The 21,073-nt window shown below is 35.2% G+C and overlaps 1 protein-coding gene across 1 annotated transcript in view; it reads left to right on the top strand.

The window, feature by feature from the left end:
* The window catches only part of CRPPA (CDP-L-ribitol pyrophosphorylase A), a 124,020-nt gene that overhangs the window by 49,714 nt on the left and 53,233 nt on the right, over positions 1-21,073 (top strand). The window contains exons 5-8 of the mRNA XM_057406187.1: positions 3,628-3,673; positions 14,625-14,722; positions 17,518-17,607; positions 18,353-18,445. Coding sequence (XP_057262170.1) covers positions 3,628-3,673; positions 14,625-14,722; positions 17,518-17,607; positions 18,353-18,445 — 327 coding nt within the window. The remainder of the gene's footprint in view (positions 1-3,627; positions 3,674-14,624; positions 14,723-17,517; positions 17,608-18,352; positions 18,446-21,073) is intronic.

Genomic DNA, 21,073 nt, shown 5'->3' with positions numbered 1-21,073 from the left:
CAGCCTGGAGAAGAGAAGGCTGCGTGGAGACCTCACAGCAGCCTTCCAGTATCTGAAGGGGGCCTATAAGGATGCTGAGGAGGGACTTTTCATTAGGGACTGTAGTGATAGGACAACGGATAACAGGTTAAAACTTAAACAGGGGAAGTTTAGATTGGATATAAGGAAGAAGTTCTTTACTGTAAGGGTGGTGAGGCACTGGAATGGGTTGCCCAAGGAGGTTGTGAATGCTCCATCCCTGGCAGTGTTCAAGGCCAGGTTGGACGAAGCCTTGGGTGACATGGTTTGGTGTGAGGTGTCTCCCCATGGCAGGGGAGTTGGAACTAGATGATCTTAAGGTCCTTTCCAACCCTAACTATTCTATGATTCTGTGATTTGTGTTGAGTTCTAGTATTTGGCCTAGTGATGTTCTGGATTGCTGCAATAATGTTCGAAAAATCTTTGAGCACTAGATGCTCAAGAAGACAAGATGAAAATTAATGTTTTATATGAAGAGAGAGAATCTGAGTAGAATCCTGTGACTTTGATATTGATCAGCAAAGCAAAAGGGTGCTATAGGCATAACTTGATAAAGAAAACGTTAAGGGACTGATGTAATGAATGTCAACCATTTACTTATTTTGCGAAATTGACTTCAAGCCTTTTTTACAAGATTATGGCCTTGGCTGAAAAGTTGGTAGTGCTGATACAATGTATGGTTGGCAGAAGTTTGACTTGTTACTACATAGCACGTTAATTAAAAATAAATGTAATTGTACTAATCCTTATTAAATAGATTAAAAATTGGATAACTGATACATATTTCAAAAGATAATTCTCACCACATACAGTTCTGCAGAAACTGTTAATGTCTGTGCTAGTCAACATTTGACTGAGAAAGTGTGTAGACAACACAAAGATTTAAAGATTTGTAAATAAAAATAGAACTGATCAAAAATAACCTATTGATAAGGAATGCTTGACAAGCAGTTTAAACAAAAGGTATGCTTTTTATTCAGCCAAAACCAAAGAAGTGTTTTTTAGAAACAGAAGCAGCGTAGGGCATATTTAGAGAATTGTTCTAGGAAGGCGATGATTTTGAAACTGATCTAGGCATCACAGTGGATAGTAGGTTTCCACTGTGGGCAGAATACATGTCAGCGACAGACAGAGAAATAAGAACATGAGTTAGAAAAGAGATGTTTTAGGATTACAAGTGCTTCTAGAATATTATTGTCAAATCTGGACTCAAGCTCTGTGCACCTGGTGATAAATAGAGAAGGTTCAGAGAAGAGCATGAAAAAGATTAAATGGTAATTTGATAAGTTTGTAAAGATTTAGCTTAATAATGTGATATAAAAAAACCCCAAACAAACAGAAGTGGATGAGGTAGAACATCTCTCTTCTGCAAAGTGAGGGAGGACTCCCGTGTGTCGTTTTTCTTGCTTGTACTTTTTGCACCTCACAGGTCTGTGAGTGGGGAATGACTTTTTACTTTTTGGTATAGAGTGGCAGCTATAATGTTCTTCCTGGTTTATTGGGATAGATCTGAATTGCTTCTGGCTGGTGTGAGCCTAGAATGCAAATCCATTTTAGTGAAACTAGAGGTAAAGCAGTATAGCTGCTCAGAACAATAAGACTGTGTTGACTAGCCTTGAAAGTTGTTTAGAACAAATGCATACTAAAACAATCAATGGTTAGAATGAGACCAAAGGGTGTCTCTGTCATGGTTGCCAGCCTTTTTACTAAATCTCATCTAAATTGCAAGAGCACCTCTTAATCAACACAAGAAAATCCAGACATGTTATAAATACCCACACTTTAAGAGAAACTTTAATTGGATTTAGCATTTTACTAAACACTGAAAGAGGTGTAGAGAATCCCTCACTTCCTGTGGTGATCACCTGTGATAACTAGCATGGTTTTTATGTCTGTCAACGTGACTATTTTCATGCCGCTTATAGGAGCTTGTATCTGAAATTAGCTTAAAAGGTTATGAAATAAATATATATGGATAGTTTGATGTGGTCTCAGATGATTTGTTTCTCTAGGAAACCATGCTAGAAAGGATTTGTTGATGTCTTGCTCAGAATTTCAGAAGTGATTTTAAAGGTTCGTTCATAATTCTATATTATTCTGTGCTTTTTTTCTTGAAGACTGGGCCTAGTTTATGAAGAAACTTCTTAAAATCAGACTATTTAAAAATGATTTCGCATCTGAGATTGTGAACCTTAGAGTACATGAGACCACTTTCCATGGAGTTTAGATAGTCTTACTTCAAAAAAGTGTTTCAGATGGTAATCTGTTACAGGTTACTGAAAGTTCAGTATAAAAGCCCTTTAGAAACAGGTAATTAGAAAGAAACCTTGCAACAAAATTGGTCACTTAATAATTCTTTATCCTTAAATTTAAATTCAAGACATTTGATTTTTCCCAGCAGTGTGCTCAGATACCAAAGATTTCTCAGGCTAGATTCATTCTCTGGCTGCTTCTCCTGCAGGACAAGCTGTAGGTAACTAAGTTAATTATTAATTTTAAAAAAGTATAATTCCTTAGAGAAATGATGAGTAATGGGAAAGGTAATCTTACTCTTCTCTTTCTGACTACAATACACAGCTTAATTTATGAGATGGAAAGGAAAGTGCTCACAAGAATCCTTATGTTAAAATCAAACAAGCATTTACTTGGAGACTAAAATGCTAATACCCATAATGGTATGTGTCTGCTGTAAGATTTCCTTTGCAGCACTAAAGCTTTTGGAATCGTATTCAGTCCATTTCTAAAAGAAAAAAAAAAGTTATTCAGACTCTAGAGAAACAAATGCAGAAAATCCAGTAATGTTGTATTTAACATAAAAGGAAGTTACAGTAAAAACAAAGACAAATATTTAGGAGTTATTCCTGCATCAGTTCATGTCACTGCATGTCATTACAAAGACATTGCTAGCAAAGACTGTTAATGTCTTTGGTAGATGCTGCCTTTAGTTTTCTCTCATTGTATTTGCAAAGCCTAGTACTGGGTCTGTCCACCACCATGAGGGTACAAAGACAGATATGAAAGCTGCTTTTCCAAGTACCAAGTTAATACTCAGCTTATTATTGTCCATCTAACTTGGTCTGATTAATGTCTTCAGGAAGATTTTGATGGATTTTAATCCTCTGAAAGCTCATTCAAAGCCTATAGTGGTCTCACTCCCACTGATTAATTGGACTCTCATTAACAGTAATAGTCTTGCACTACTGAACAATTACTGAAATAATGAGGCTTCTCCCTGGCTGTCATTTTTTTTTATGATCACAACTCCCATAAAAAAATGAATCTATTTCACAGTAAAAATTATAGAATAGAATGGGTGTGTTAAAATAGATGCAACAGCATGTTTTTATGATTCTGCAGAGGGTTAAAAGTAGTTTTAGGTTTCAAATGAGATCTAAGCAGATCTAAGTACTTAGAGAAAGGTTTCTCCTGAGTCTCCAGTAATTTTTGCAATTTCCGACTCGCTGGTGATATTTTACCAGAATTAAGAAATTGACACTATCATTTGTTTATGGTATTTTGAATGTAAAGAATTGCCTTCAGGGCATTGTTTTATTGGTTTTACATTCCTTCCTGCTGTGTTAAATCTAATGAGGCTTGTCTGTCCTTTAGGTGACCTACAAGCGGGATCTGTATGCTGCTGAATCGATTATTAAGGGTATGTGTTCATCCTTGTGGCTCTCAGTGTGCATATTTCTAATTAGGAGTCTTGTGTGTGCTGTAGTTCTGAATGTCTTTGAGAAAAGTTTTATGACAAATAAAATGTGCTTAGGCAAGTTGTTTTGGATTGACCACTGTAATACTTATATTATGCATTATTTACCTTCATTTACTTCTTTTAGAATAGAGAGTCTTAGAAAAGGCTGTGTATATTACAGAGTCAAAACAGAGATTAATTTTGTATGGTTTTATAATGAATAAATTACTTTTTTTAATCTGTAATTCAATTCTGAGTATGTTCCATCTTTCTAATCTACAGCAGTAGCCTAGAAAATAAATATTAACTCCTTATGGCTCTTCTCTCTTTTATATACAGCAACCTGTTACCCAAATTGATACAGCAATTATATGATATTAAGATACTCTATTAATTTATAAATACTTTGTTGAACTGGTTTTTCACCTTTCGCTGTAATGGTAACAGTGGTTTCATTGCAATTTACCATGAAGACTAGACTAAAAACAACGTAGAAATGAAGAACTCTTAAGTACTGTTTGATGAGCATACTCAAGGTTATTGTAAACTCTTAGGCACTGATTCAGAGGAGTCTTGCTTGACTCTTGTTAAGAACGGAGGGATAAAAGCCCAGAAACTGATGAAGAGAAAGGGACATCCTTTAGAATAAAATAATCTTTCTAGAAAAAAAGAATGTAGTTCCTATTTAGAGAGAAAAAAGAGCAAAACCCATGTCCTCTTAGGGAATGGTGAGTGACTGGCTAGTTGTTGACTTAGATGGCTCATATGTTACAAGATCCAGTATTGGCTTAGCGTCTGGTTTGGATTATTCTGGTTTCAGCTGTGATACAGTTAACTTTTTCCTTTGTTTGCCTTGATTTCAGCAAGGCATTTGCCACTATCTCCCATGACATTCTTATTGACAAACTAATGAGGTACAGAGCAGAAAAATCGACAGTGAGGTGGATTGAAAACTGACTAAACTGCCAGGCTCAAACAGTAAAGTTCAGCTGGAGCCCAGTCACAAGTGGCCTATCCTAGGGGTGAATGCTGGTTAAAATCCTCACTAATAGTCTGAATTACAGGGCAGAGCATAGCCTCCACAAGTCTGTAGATGATGTAAAATCGGGAAGAGTAGTTGATAGACTAGGAGGTTGTGCTGCTATTCGGAAGGACCTTGTTAGGCTGGAGAAATGGATGAACAGAAATCTTGTGGAATTCAGCAAGGGGAAATGAAAACTCTTGCACTTGGGAAACGCCATTACAGCTGAGGGCTGACCAGCTGGAAGGCAGCTCTGCAGAAAAGGCCCTGGAGGGTCCTAGTGGACAACAAATAGAACAGGAGGTGGTAATGCATCCTTATGGCAAAGAAGGACAACAGCCCCTGGGCTATGCAGGCAGAGTATTGCCAGCAGGTCGAGTGAGGTGAGCCTTCACCTCTGCTCAGCACTGGTGAAGTCACATCTGGAGCGTTGGGTTCAGTTCTAGGCTCCCAATTGCAAGAGACATCATCGTACTGGAAAGAGTTGAGCAAAGGACCATGATAATGGTTAAGGTAATTGAGCATCTATCAGATGAGGAGATGTTGCAAGAGGTTGGACTGTTATGCCTGGAGAAGAGAAGGCTCAGGGAGATTTTAGCAGTATGTATAAATGCCAGATGGGACGGAGTGAAGAAGATGTAGCCAGACTTTTCCTCAGTGGTATTCAGTGAAAGAGAACAGGGAATGGACAGAAACTGAAATACGAAGCATACCTATTTTTACATCTGGAAAGCCTGGAAATTTTTAGGATTCTTATTTTTTCATTAGAAAGCTGGGAGGTTGGAAGGAAGACTCTCTGTCCTTGATTTCTTAGGAATTATTTATTCAGCTGATATTGCCAAAAGGGGCATCTCTTGGCTTATAAAGCCATTTTTCATCCACATTGAGTTAGAATATTTGATCTTAGAAATTACTTGTGTTAATATTTTCAGAACTTTTTTTTTTACTTATTAAAGCTTATGAAAAGCTTTGAAAATGGAAGTGTGATCCAACTTAAACCGGAAAAATATTTTCAAACTAATGCAGTTTCTTGACTTTGTCCACTTATTTTTTGTAGCTATTAGATATCTAAAAACTTTATGGAAGCAGGATTCATTCTGCCATTAAGAGCTTTTTGCACATAAAATCTAGATAAGAAATTCTTGAGTTGGTCTAGTGATTACTAAAACTTTTTAAAATTTCTTTCTGAAATTTCTGTGCTCTTGGAAAAAATTTTAATATTTTTCATTTAATTTTAAGTGATCTTTCCTTGGATAGAAAAATGCAGTTTGAATGTAAATTTTAAAAGCTTAAATATTGTTATTGTGGTTGTCATTTAAGCAAAATGACTCATAAGACAAATAGGTAGTAGAATGAACCAAAGCAAAGAGGGATTTCATGATACAGTATGATATAAAATTAATCAATAATTTTATCCCTTTGATGAATAGGAATTGAAACTAATACTTTAAATTATAGATCAATGGAACAAAGGGAAGCTTCTGATCTTTGAGAAGTGCAAAAGTAGTTATATAAAAAAATATTTTTTCCTAGTCTAAATATAGATCCCATTACATCATTCTTGCTGAATTCCTAATTCTAATAGAGTGTATGTGTGCGTCTACAATACAGACTTCTTTTAAGTGTTATCTGTAATTTTAAGTATTACCCAAATAGGAGAGACTGTCAAAGAAATGTTTATAAGGAAATCTAGAAAGCTGATTCAGCTGCTTGGATGTACTGTTTGTTACAATATTTGGAGATATTTGCTGTAACAAGAATTGTTGTACTTTTGTTGGTCAAGCTTGCTGAAACCAGTAATGCCAGCATAAAATGATGTTAATGCTATGTATCAGCTCAGTGAAGGTGCTGTGTTGATCATATCTTGACAAAAGGCTCAGTATTCAACTTGGAAAAAAATCTCAGCAAAGTCATAGTTCTGTGTTAACTTTGGTCATATTTTCCTTTATCCCATGTATTTTTCATATTTATTTACCATGTATGTTCTCAATATTTAATGGTAATTTATCAGTCATTACTGGACCAAGTAGATCCATTTTCATTTCTATTTTCCTTGAGCTTAACTACAAACTGTACTTCTTTTGCAATACAAAGGCCAATTTATTGAACTGTATCATTCAGTATTACTCAAATATTTAATTTAGTTCAGAGGACTGTCAGGATGTACCAAGGGTATGTAAACTTGCTGATTTATATTTTTAAAAAGTTCTTGTTCATCTTCTTGCAGTTTATTCAGTCTACTAGACTTACTGCATGGGCATGTAGTGATAAGACAAGGTGTAATGGCTTTAAACTGAAAATAGGGTAGATTTAGACTTTAGGAGGAAGTTCTTCACTGTGAGGGTGTTGACACACTGGAACAGATTGCCCAGAGAAGCTGTGGCTGCCCTATCCCTGGCAGTGTTCAAGGCCAGGTTGGATGGGGCTTTAAGCAGCTGGGTCTAGTGGAAGGTGTCTGCCCATGGCAGGGGGTTGGAACTAGATGAGCTTTAAGGTCGCTTCCAACCCAAACCATTCTGTGGTATGTTCTTCTGTAAAGGGCAGGAAGAAAGTCAGATGGGCACCTTATGTAAAATATGTTGCTTTATATAGCTAGAGAAGGAGATAGCACCATGCTCCCATTGTTCAGCTGTCCAGTTTGCTGAACCTTCCTTCCCCACATATCCCCATCCTTACAGAGCAGCTCTTGTGAACGTGGGAGCTAGGTCATCATGCTTCTTGTGGGGAAACTAGAAACAAATACAATGTGAAAAATGGTTTCTGTGCTCTCCCTCTGCTGCCCTCTCATCCTTATGAAGGTGCCTCCTTGTATTCTTTTAATCGGTTCTGTCCGTTTTTATAGATTTTAAAGCTAACCAAGTAGATTGGTTGTATTTTTAAGCATTTTGCTTAAAAAAAGTTTGAATAGTATTTTATGCTAATTTTATGTGACCATATGCACTGTAGTTTCATTAAAGGAATTACAAACCTGAAACAATACTGAAACCTTTGTGCAAATGAATTTCCATGTTCCTGTGTATATAAAGGCTTCAGTAATCTCCTAAGTTATTAAAGAAATTTAGTTATAATTTATGTAAAAAATAAGATCCATTCCAAGCAGCTTTCTCTATAACTGTGTTTGAATAGAAAATGAGGATGGAGCTTACTCAAATGAAATGAACATTCACTAAGTTTAACTATATTTATAACTAGAGCTAAAAAGGCCGTAAATGACCAGTCATTCTCTTCATATATATGTATTTTATTATGTTAGCATTTTTAGTTTTCACTAAAGCAAATAGAGTCTTTTGCAGCTGTTGTTTGTGATAAAAAGTTTATATAGCTTAAAGTAAAAATGAAGACCTACACAGTGGTAGATCATGCTGATCCCTTATTTGATCTTTACTTCTCTGATATTCTGTCACTATGGCAGAATGCAATATATCTGCTTCATTTAACACAGTAGTCTTTGTTATGCTTAGTCTGTGTGAAAAACTCTGAAGTTTGTTGAAGTTTAGATTTGCTTTTTGCTTCATTGCTTGAGTTCAGAAAGGAGAAGCTGTACATGTTCTTTATTTAAACAAGCAGTATAATGAGTGCTCTATGGCTAATTAGGCCACCCTGTAATAGATTTATCTTATATAACTCCTTATCTTTAATGGTGTTTTGAATAGATACTGCTAGCATTCCCAAGCCTGCAGTTTGAGTGCTGTGCCCTGAAAAGGTTTCAAATACCAGATATTCAGGTTTATATAACATGACTTATTTTTGTGGCGGACAGTTGAGCCGTGTAAATTAATATTGGGCAAGCATTTTATTCACAGTTCATGACACACTTAAAGGAAAGCATATTTAAGGACATAATATATTTTTATCCCATTGAGCATCATCCTGTTATACTCCCATGTTGTACCATTCAGTCTTATATTTGTAAGTTTTACGAAAGAAATCTCAATAGCTATGGTCAGCTGTGTTGTGCTGTGCCTATGGGAAACATTCAAAGAAGGGTAGGTCACCTAGAATGGCAACCATCCTGCCAACCAGGGCATGCTCAGTTAGGCCTTTCCTACTAGCTGAATAATTAAATAATTTTGTGACTGCAGTTCCAAATTTCATGTAATCTACATTAATAGATGTGTTCTATTACGTTTATTAGTGATTGAAACTTGGTTTTCTTCAGAGAATGACAGTTATCTTTTTCTGTTAACCTGTTGGTTTTATGATAAATATTTTTAAATATTTGAAATATTTGTTTTGATGGGACTTATTCATCCAAATGTTTCCTTTCTGGTTTCAAGTAACTTTTTTTTTGCTTTGAATTATGAACTTCAACAGATCTTTAAACACTTTAATTTTTATGCTAACATATTAGGTTTACACTTGGGCCTCTAGACATTTTTGCTAAGGAACTGGTTCCTTATGGTTCATTTTGACATGTTGTTTTGCCATCCTTTTTATTTCTGAGGTACTCTTGATTTCTGTCTGTCCATATATAAAATTATAATTCTGTAATTAATAAAATTAAATACAAAAGTTATCATGGTAATACATGTTTGGCAATTAAATGATGTATGAAAAAATACAGTTAATCATAAGATTAGAATTATGAGCCTGTTCCTGAGTCAGCTGTGTTGCAAATGCAATTCTCTGTAAGCAACAAGTGTTTCATAGAAGCACATAGAAGTACTACTGGCCTAATGAGACATAATAACTAACAAACTTCAGCTTGCTAAACTTGACTCGGGTGGAAGTAAGAAAAAACATACATGCATCCATACATTTTTTTACTTTAGATATTTATATGTATATATATCACACATATACAAGGCAATACAAAGAAACACTTCACTAATGTGAATAGGCTAATGACTTATCTTTTGAGATTGTTTTCTTAAAACATCTTATAATTTGCTTACTTCCTCAAGTCTCTTTTGCAACTGCACTATGAAAGTCTGAGTCCTAACACCATTTGTTTAATGAACAGTAAATTTAATGCTTTTCTTTTAGTTAAGCAGGTATGAACTTGTCAGGTTTGTAGACAAGGTGGCACATGCCCATTTTTAACTGTCTTGAAGTAAGAAAACATCCTCTTACAATAAGGGTGACTCATCTAGAAATGTAGTTAAGATCAGGCTAATACAAAACATTCTAAAAAATTTCCATTAGGACTACTGCCCTCAGGGTAGGTATCTTTGAACTCTAGTTCCAGCATGTAAACTTTAAATGGTGCTGCTCAGTAGAAGACTGTAACTCAGAGTCTTTCTTTCTTGCTCCTTTTTCTTTTCTTAAGGGCCCTTCCTCTGCAATGACCTTTTCACAAGAATGTGCACTTGCCCCCCCATTTGGCTAAATAAGTGTTTACTGATGTAGATACAATTATGTTTTGCAAGAAAAATATAATGCCTCCAAACTGTTTATGACTGTTGGGAGCTATGCACTGTGTTTTGTTTTACATGAAGAACCCACATGGCTTTTTCTGGAAAAGAAAACAAAATGACATAAGCCTTGTTCATCAAAGGACAAATATCTTATTGGAGGTATGCTGCATTTTCATGGGCATATGCATTAACCAATGTCTGCTCTCTGCTGTGAGGCAAAGACACAGATTGACTGGAAAGGATGCACTCCTCAGAATAGTTACTGTCAGGTGAAAACAACCGTCTGCGTTCTCTTCTACCACAAAATCTTCCTTCCTTTCTTGTATACTAATACTGGCAGGGGCAGCGTCAAGTTTGGCTTTTGGGTTTTGTGGTTACAGAGGAATGGTAAACAAAAAATTGTTAGTTATTTTAGGTTACCTGTGTTATACGAATAACAATTTCAACTCACTTCTGTTGAAGATAAATTAACTAGATGCTTGGCAGTAGTTATTTCATTTTTCTTGTGTTTACAGTTGTAGAAACATCTTTCTTATGAAACACTAAAAATACCAGGGAGAAGCATAGTGAATTTCTAGACCATTGCTATGTAGAAGGTGAAAATGGAATTCTGATAAATTAATTTACTATTTTGGATTCACTGCAGACTTCAAAGGTATTTTGATGAATAGGATGTGCTTCCAAAATAGTAGGAATTGTATTGACAGACCAAGAATGGCGTGGTATGAGCACATGTTTACAAAAACAAGTGTATGTATACACATATATGTGCAATTAAGAGAAAAAAAATCATGTCTGTAGGCTAAATACTGCTTTCCATTTAGATGCATTTTCTTTCATATGGTATTAATTCCCTATGATATGATATTTATGATCTTTATTCAAACAAAGTATTATTTTAATTGCTGCTGTTTGTGGCCTGCTTTTCAGGGTAAACTTTTTAAGTTATTTGTTGCATTACACTTAATATGTTATCTAACTGACATAGTTCATAAACACGCATACATTTTAATATATAATTTGGGTGAGATCCTAGGATAAAGACTGTAACAGGTGTTACTGGATAATAACATGATCTAAAGCTTCAGGATATCAAAGGAGGGCACAGGAAAATGGAAAATAAAGTTTTCTGCTGGAGAGAGAAGGAGGTTTAATTGAACAAATTCTGAAATCCTGTGTCAGATTTATCTTTAATAAAGCAAATTTCCTGATGAAGAGCTTAAATGTATAACCTAATAGAATCTGGCAGTGTAAAGTTTTAACTGTTTTTAATTTGTGCAAAAAATATGCTCTGAATGGATGTTAAATGTGATGCAGTTAGGGGGAGGGTTACTTTATAATCTGGTAAAGCTGGAATGAAGCTGAGAGTAAATGAGAGACATGTATTGGGAAGAGGAGGTTTCCAGGGAAATAAGAAGTTTAAACTAAAAAGAGGAAGAGGAAGCCAAAGCAAGGTAGAGATTTTGATTGGTAATGTAGTAGTGAGAGAGGAGGAAAAAAAGGGTTGGGCAGATGAAAAGGAAGGTAAGGTGTGAATGCAGGGAAGAAAAGAACAGTGGTGCATGGTGGGAGGCTAAGAGGTAATAGGCAAAAACTGAACCAAGGAGAGTTCCAACACAGTAAAAGGGAAAGCTTTTTCACCATGAGGACAGTCAAGGAGTGAACAGGTTGCCTCGAGAGGTTGTGTTGTCTCCCTTCTCAAAGGTATTCAAGGGGCTAAGCATTCAGGCCTGATCTCATGAGTGATCCTGCTTTGAGCAGGTGTTTGGACTAGAGACCTCCTCAGGTCACTTCCAGCCTGAATTATCCAGCAGTTTGAAGAAAACCAAAATTTTATTAGTTGAGTATTAAAATTCTTTGTGGCATGGTTGAAACGTGGCTTTCCAGAATGACTGTTTTGTTCACCCAAACAGACTTCTGAAGACCAGGAATGAAATACGGCATGCAGTTAGCTTTACTGGCAGTCAGCAGAACTCGTGAACTCCATGGGGTTTGAGCCAGGATTCCAGCTGTGCTTACTGGGTTCAGTGTGATTACACTGAGTGACAGAGAGCTCCATCAGCTTACTGGAGGTGGGACACAGGAAGGCTCTTCTCAGCCTTCTATCCCACAATACAGAAAAGGTGCAGACTGTCTAAAGTAACACATACATCTTTTTGCCCACTTGAAACAGTTGGGGTTGAAATGGAAATTAAGTTTTAAACTTCAACTAGAACAAAACTGTTGTTTTGCTGTGATGATTTTATAAAAAATGATTTCCTAGACTTCCTTTATTAATTTTTCTTGACTGTTTAAAAGCATGTAGCATCTCTTCAATGTGTGTATTATTATTATTTTTTTCATACTTTATTAGTAGACTTTCCCCTATAAATTTACATTCCTCCTCCAGATTAAAAGTACATTTTTTCAAACTTTTTTCAATTTTTCTTTCTTCTTTATTAAATTCAACCTGCAAATCTTAGTTGCTTTTTCAGTAGTCATCTCTCTCATTTACATTATGGGAAATTAGAGGTTTAAGGGGTCTGGGGGAGCAGTGAGATGGGATTTTATGGTTGCAGTCTTTGAGCAGCTTCTTATGAGGTTGCTTTTGACACTTGCTGTTGATAACTGACTTTTTAAAAAGAACTGTCTGAGCATAAGTTATCGTGCCTTTTTGGATTCCACAGCCTTCTTCCACATGTGGATTTTTGTAATAGCTCCAATCTGACCTTCTTCATTAAATTAATTAGTTCAATAGAATCTGAGTTCTTGAAATCTGATATGCCAGACTGGTTTATTACGTACATCTATTTTGTATGTGCAGTGTAGCTGCATTCCATGTACAGTATTAAATTCAAGTGGCTCTTGTTCTGATTTCAATCGACCCACCACTTTCTTTCTGCTGATAAGAAATTAATTCAATATGGTTTCCCAGTGACCCATTTTTTAGACTGTAAAGTTATCCTGTATTTAGTAGGAGCCAACTTTGATGCCCATTCAATGTATTTTTTTGCCCAGTGAATCTATGGGAAGATAATTTCTCCCACAGTTGTGGTATCCTGTGATTTCCAGCCCCGGCCATGCATTTTTTCAATTCTCACTTTCATCTGGTTGTGCTGATACACACGCAGATGTTTATTGTTCTCTCTCTTTCTTCCCCCCTCCCCATTCTTGCTAACTTAATACAAAGCCAGTTGCTACCATTAGTTTCATTGTCACATTATAAATACTAAACATAATAAATGCCCGTGATTCATAAAATTCTTGCAGCGGTCCTTTGGGATCCTCAGTGGTTATTTCACTTTTCCTGCTCACAAAAAATGTTTTAAAATCACAAGTCATTTTCCAATAATGTTTATAGCAGCTTTAAAATTAATTTTCAGGTCCGTATGTCTGTTTATAAAGAAGCCTTTACAAAATAGAATGTGAGATATTTACTTAAGTAATGCGTCTGATTGAACTTAATGTGTGGTATGCAATTATAAAACAAAACTTTCTGCATGCAACAGATATGTATCTTTATATTCGAATTTGCTTGAAGAGCAGTTAGGCCATATTTTTGTAATTTTTGTTATGCCTTTCACAACTAATTTGTGGTGGTGATTGGTATATTTCTGTCTCTGAAGCTTCATTGATGTCTGCTTTAAACATAATTAGACTTTACATTTGTGAAATTTCTAGCGGCGCATGGAATGGCTGCCCGAAAGACATTGGAAATCTTATGTTTTGCTCTGCATATTAATTCAACATCCAAATGATCAATTCCTGAGTTAGAAGTGAGAGTTCCAGGCTTGAATTATTTTTACTTGTTTGCTTAAAGAAAGTGGTCACTGAATCTTGAAACTGTAGTCAATGACAAGAAATATTTTCTGAAATATTTGCTTTATTGAGGAGATCAGGAAACAACTTGAAACTATTGTTCTTGTTATCAACAAAATACTGTATTTTACCCCTCAGAAGTAAAAGATGTGAGAAGTTGCCCATGCCAAGATCTTTGTCATCTCTCAGCTTCTTTGGTATTAAGATGAACAGTTGTATCTGCTGTCTTCTGGAGCAGTATCTTCAATGCCTTTTTTTTTTTCCTTATGATGTAGTATGTATTGCTGGGAAGAGGAATTTTGCTCCTCTCCAGGCTTTGTTTTGCCTTTTTTCAATATTGCTGACACTGCATTTAGTGATTTATCGAAGTGAGGAGTGGTATGAGGTTTCCAAAAAGTTTTCTTGGTTCTCATCTTGTGTCAGTAATGTGGACCTGAGCAAACACCTTTTCATAGAGTTCCCTTATTCAAATAGGCTTTAGGGACGGGCCTTATGTCATGTTTTCACATTGTACAAAATAATATAAAATATAATATGAATTTTACATTTGAGATGGATGTTACATAAATTATGTAGTTACATTAACTGTGCCTTGAAATAAATTGTCTTAAATTTACAGCTGTTGAATAGATTGTCAAGAGACAGCAGTATATGCATTGAAAACTATGTTTAGCTGATTAATAATTTTGTTTTATTTATCTTTGCCTGAAATACTAAGGTTTTTTGTTGATCACAGACAACCTAGCACAAGAAGTTTGTGTTATTACCAGTGTGAAGGAAGATGTGGCACAAGTAAGTTTTCTCCTTCATGAATCTCTGAAAAGCCGAATAAAAGTAAGTACAATTCTATGGCTCTAAACTGTATGATTACTTTAATGTTTCTGGTTGTCACAACTCATAAGAAATGGTCTAAATAATGTAAATACAGGAACTGAGACCTCCTGTGTCACTGTAGTATTTATTAAAAGGGATTAACACCAGGTGTGGAAGTTACCAAGAAAGAAGCATCTTCTGCCCAATTATGCTGTAGAGGGGGATCTTACAAATCCTCTTAAAATTTATATATTAGATTAGAGGAGAAATTGGATCCAGGCATCAGAGAGGCCATTTTCTTTAGATTTTATGAATTCAGTAAGCCCCAATTGTTACAAATATGCTACAGAGAAAATACTTTTGGTACTTTGAAGTCTGAATTAAAGTCTGAACCAATTAAAGAGTATGTTGTATTATTGCAGAGCTGCAAATGCAAAGACAAATTAATCAACCTTTTTCAGAAAGGTAGGGGTACATTTTACTCATAGTGAATGCTCATTGAAGTATTTGCAAAACGCTAGCAGAGTTGAGTAAGATCTTTTCTTGTCTGAATAGCTCCATAATGTAGCAGAAGTATCTGTCTGTTTTGCTAAAACCAAATCCATTGCTATTTTTCCTTTTTTCTCTCCATTTAAACTATTGTGCAATTACTAGGCATCACTTACCCATGCTAGGAAAAAAAAAGTACTTATTTAAGTGTTGTTTTACCTGTATCGATTTATTAGTTTTGCATATAACCACATTAATCATAACATGAGAAACACTTCCAAGCCTGGAAGTAAAGTCTAAGAATGCCCTTTTCAGAGAGCGAATTGGAGAATAATTGATCTAAGTAAGACTCTAATTGGGAATCATTCAGTCAAGTACGTATTATCTGAATTTAAACTTACTACTGTCAAGTTTAGGTTAGATATAAGGAAGAAGTTCTTTACTTTGAGGGTGGTGGGGCACTGGAATGGGTTGCCCAAGTTGTGAATACTCCATCCCTTCTGGTGTTCAAGGCTGGGTTGGACAGCGCCTTGGGCAACATGGTCTAGTGTGAGGCATCCCTGCCCATGGCTGGGGGGTTGCAGCTAGATGATCTTAAGGTCCTTTCCAACCCTAACTATTCTATGATTCTGTAATATTTTAACATTTAATTTTGTGTAGGATACTAACATGCAAAATAGAGTAAGGATTAATGTGAGTTATTTGATGATGTATTCAAGTATCTGGTTAAGTAGCTGTGCTTACTTTACCAAGAGAGAAATCTGTTTTAATTTTGGTGGATAATATGGCTGTAGAACAAAGGCTCAGTGTATTGCTTTATCATATTCTACAAATTAAATAAAAACTTTGATAAACTAATTCAGTTTTTTAAATGTTCAGGAATACTTAAGCGTCATGTATTGTAATATCTCAGAACCCCCCCCCAAAACAATGTAGGCCTTCTGTCTTGAGTAATGTTCCATTTACCTTCTGAAAAGACTGGCATGAAGTATGCTTCTAATCATTTGAGTATGTGCAACATTGTAAAGGTACTGTGGATTTCTGATTTTAGTTCTGAAGAAGTTCAAACCAGGAGAACCCTTGAGTATTGCATTTCTTAAGTGATATAATTAATTCTTGCCTTCTGTGATTTTTTTTTTTTTTTTTTTTTTTTTAAATCTCTTCAAGTTATTAGATGTCAGCTATTTGGGGCTGTGTTATCCTGTTTTCAGCCCAAAATGTTTCTAAAGCCTTTAGTGCATAAATATCAACCTTTGGGTTTCAAACCTCATTCTTTTGCAAACAAGTTAGCTCCCCAAGGATTAATAAATAAACAAATACAGCTTTAGATAACAGTGCAAAGCCTTTTTAAATGTTGTATTTTGTACTTCTGTTGAATTGTGGGTTAAGTGACATTTTGAGGAAACACAGAAATGTAGCGCTTCTGTTGTTTGCTGCAATATATAATGTCTTCTGGGCAGAAATAAAGCTCATTTGAGCAGTGGAACTGTGAAGTTTTCTGGTTTAATAGAATCAACATGAAGATTTTTTTTTTTGCCTAATTTTCAAGTTTTTCTTACTGGCTTCAAAGTGTTATCTTCTCTTAGGAGACAGTTTCTACCTCTGCTGCCTGATTTGCTGTTTAACTTGAGGCAATCCTGAGCTGGTAACATAGTAGAACCTACTTTTCATTTTAATTAAGACAATTTCTTAGCTCGTGTTATAGTTACAGGTTGCAAAATAAGCATGTCTGTGATTAAGACAGTATTTTGAAGTATTCATTGAAGCAGTAATTTTCAGGAGAAATTCTAAATGAGTCTTGTTTTATGCAGAATCCCAGAATAGGTGCTTTCCAACCCTATAACCACTCTGTGATTCTATGATAATACTTGTGCACTTGGTTTTTCATAGGTACTTCTTCTCTTTTTTTTTTTAGTTGCATGGAAAAAAAAAAAAAAGTATTTGGATATTATAGAGATTTTCTTAGAACTGGAGGTCTAGAATCATTTGATCATCCTGATCCTATGAACAGTGTTCTCATCTCTGGGAACAGTTGAACTTCCTAACCCATGCATCAGTGCTTTTGTCTTGAATGTTACCGGAATGGCTCCATCAGCAGTATCCTTCCGTAAAAACTTGCAGAAAACTCCTCAGGGTGTTGGACTCCATGCTTCACTGTTGAGTCACCTAAAAATTTGAACAACTTTAATTCTCATAGTGGAAATAATAATTGCCAGTTTTAAATCATTTGAATTAACAAACTCTACCCTAACGGTGGATGCTTTAGCAGATATTTGAGGCTGAAGTGAAATTTGTGACATCGTAATATTTTTTTCTTTTCTAATTAGGTTGAAGCTGTATCAATAGCTCTAAGCAAAAATGATGGCTATCTACAAGATATCTTTTCAGGGCAGTGCTACAATTTTGTTTGTATAAATGTAAGTATTAAGGATGCATGCTTTTAATTTTCCACATAAACTTATTATTAATGGTAAGTAATAAATACTTATTTGAATAGTTGGTCGTTATTTCTGTCCTCCTGGTGTATCCATTCCAATACTTGGTGTTTTTCATGCGCACCAAATCAGACGTTTGAGGTAGACCAGTACCTTTGAGGTACTGGTCCGTCCTTTCTCTTCTTGTTCTGCACTTTTGTCAGTATGGTGTTAAACCAGCCATGAATTCTAGAACAAGAGGAATGCAACTGAAATTAGTTTAAAATTTCCTTTCATAGATATTGTGTTGAAGTGAATGATCTCAAGAAGAGGCATATGTGTAGTCATCCAAATGTGGATTGTCACCATGGGCTAAATTAGTGTTTCCCATTTTGGACGCATGCATGCCATACAAATCTGTGTTTGGGTCCATGTATGGGAACAGGAAAGTTTTAGGTGAACCATATTTGAGACCAGTGAGGACCCTTAAGCTTGTTACATATGTATTTGGGTATATTGAGGGTAGAATTAGTTATCTCCATTTTTCCTTTTTTTTTTTTTTTTTTTCCCCTAACAGCTGTAACTTTACCAGTTGCAAGTGTTACAAATACATTAAAACTGACCAAACAAAAACCCCTAAACAAAAAAGTAATGTATCTATTTTTGGTATATAACAGATCTTTGAATTCAGGTTTTATTAAATCATCGTTTGATGTTTCAGTAATTCTGAACATTTACTTTCATTTAGGATAAAAAGTATGCAATTGAAGAAACCCAGAAACTAGTGAATATGTTGGAAAAATCAAATATTCCTCTCTTATATCCAGTTGTCCTTATTTCGGTGGGTAACTCCTGTAAGTTACTATAGAAAGCATCTAATGAAATATTTTTAAGTGTTAGACTAGCTTTAAACTGCTGCTAGCTCTAGATAAAATTGTAAATTTGAACTGTAACTTGGATTGTAAAGAGCCTAGTTTGCACTTCAGCAGATGTGCTGCATGCTGTCAGGAAATAAACCAGCACTAGCAAATGACAATTTATTAGTTATGTATTTTTGTGAAAAACTCATTGTGGCTAGTCATATTGAACTGCTAACTCCTGCTTTGCTGTTGTGCTCCATCTCTGCTGGGGATGCTGCAAATGATGCAAAAAAAGTTGAAACAGAATTAGGTGGCTTTAGTTTTTTCTGTGCTGTGTGGTTTATTCAAAGTTTTAAAATGATTTTTACTTTTCTGCTCCAAGTATTAAAAAATAACTTTGAATTAATTTGCAATGTAACTTTAATACATACTTTACTTATTGAGATGTTGTAAGACTGAAAAATCTATACTGGTATGTGGCAAAAGTTTTAAATTGTATTTTTGGCTGAAAGTTTCATTATTTTAATATTGCAGCCAGAATAATTTAACAGTTCATGTGGGTGACAGCTGAAGGTGTACATGACTTTTATACTCACACTGTTAAAAAGGAGAAAATACGAGTCAATTCGAAAGTCTTCATGCAGCGTAAGCAGATCCAGTTAGTTCTGTCGTGTTTTCTGGCTTAATAGGTAGGGATCAGAAGTATTGAGTGCAATGAGTGTCATTATGCCATATGCCTCTGAACTGAAGGAGTGTGCTTCTGAACTACATGTGTTATACCCTCAGCAATAACACAGTATGTTACGATTTTAAATATATACTTCCATGTATGAAGCTATTGAAAAAGGAATAAATATTTATAATACATGGGGCATGAAGTGCATGGTCTAGTGATCTGGAAGTAAAACTAAGCATTTACTTTCCAGTCTTAGGCTTAGCCTGAAATGTAGGTGATGAAATTTCATTACTGAGCTAACAAATGAGGTATGAAGATCAATTACAAAAAAAAATAAAAATATCCTTACCTGTTGTATACTGTTGGAATGAGCTACTGATTCTGTGAGCATAGATATTTAGTACTTTATTTCTAGACCATCTTTTTCTCTTGACCTTATTTCTGAGGAAGTTCAGGGTAGAGCTTTAATTTTACTGAATTTTCAAAGATAAATTATTTCTCCCTTTGATAATCAGAGCAATGACCCCTGACCAGTTCTGTTGCCCATTTACAAGGATGTGCAGAACACTTTTCTGGAGCGAGAATGTTTTAATTTGTCTTTTATCAAGAATATAAAAAGACATTTCTGTGTTACATTTTGGGGGTGTGCAGATAAAGTTGGAATTGCTAATACTTATTTTGTTTCGATTCATAGCTCAACTCTGCTCTGGACTTCAAGTGCTTTTTTAGTGTGACACATGGACACACTGTTTTAATAATTACAAACATTCTGGACTTAATATTTCCTGAGAAATAGGTGTGAATTCAAGGAATGTTTACATAAACTCACCATGAAGCTCCTAAGATTTTGCCCCTAAGATACCAGATCTCAAAATCATTATAGAATCCAGCACCATTTTCAGTGAAAGTGAACTTGCTTGAACAGCTTGCAGCATGTACAAATTATTTAGGTGGACCCCTTTTGAAATGGTCTCTGGATAAAATAATACATTTAATCCCTTTACTGTACTCCATATCCATCAGTTGTTCATGACAACTACCTGAAATTTCCCGAAACTAGACAGTGGGAGAAAATCTCATAAATAGGTCAAAACACTTGCTAACATTTAAAACACAGATACACATATATTGTTAAAAGTATCTTCAAATAATGAAGTACCCTAATTATAAAAAGGCATTTTATGCTACACTTTGAAATTTTATGGAGTTACCACACTATCTTTTAGAAATACAAAAAGGAAAAAATAGGATTGGAAAGTATGTTTTAAATGACTAAAGAACTAGCTAAACAAAGCATTGTCTCGTCTCATATTAATCACTGGGAACTATTTAAGTCCTTTAAACTTCTGATGCCTAAAACTCATTACAGATGTTATGGCTGGGGGATAGAAACTTCCTTCTGCAGTCTTTAATTAAATTCAGTGTTGGGTGTCCTCTTCACTAGGGCTTATGAGTGGGATTCTCCTCAGCTTTATTCTTTGCTCTATACTTCATTTAATGTAAAACCTGGATACATTGGTAATGAAAAGCCCCATAAGACACTTTCTTTTGATGTAAAAAGGCATATTAATATTTCCCAGGCAAATACGACTCAGAATTTTAAGCAACATGAAGATATTAAATGCACAGGTTTTAAGTACTGGTTGTACAGGAAACATTATTCATTTTTACTCTGAGAAGTAAAACTGTTCCTGGTAGTGAAGAGCTGAAAGGATAAATGTGAAGAGCAGCTAACTGCTTCCACTTTAACCTCATGATCTGAACAGTCTAATATAGAATTCTGCATAAGTGGAAAGTTCTTGTCTATTCTTTGATTTCAGGACTTGTAACTTTTTGCTAGCAATCTGATACTTAAGAGAATCAGTTTTATTTTTCCATCAGATACTCAGCTTCTTTAGTTGTAAAAATGACAGGTGTTACTATTGTGTTTAAC

Source organism: Pezoporus wallicus, unplaced genomic scaffold, assembly GCF_028554395.1.
Source record: "Pezoporus wallicus isolate ANWC-B61680 ecotype Strahan unplaced genomic scaffold, APGP_CSIRO_Pwel_v1 contig_5879, whole genome shotgun sequence".
In the NCBI taxonomy this organism is placed as follows: Eukaryota; Metazoa; Chordata; class Aves; order Psittaciformes; family Psittacidae; genus Pezoporus; species Pezoporus wallicus.
The sequence above is the reverse complement of the archived record's forward strand: the minus strand, read 5'-3'. Positions and strand labels throughout refer to the sequence as shown.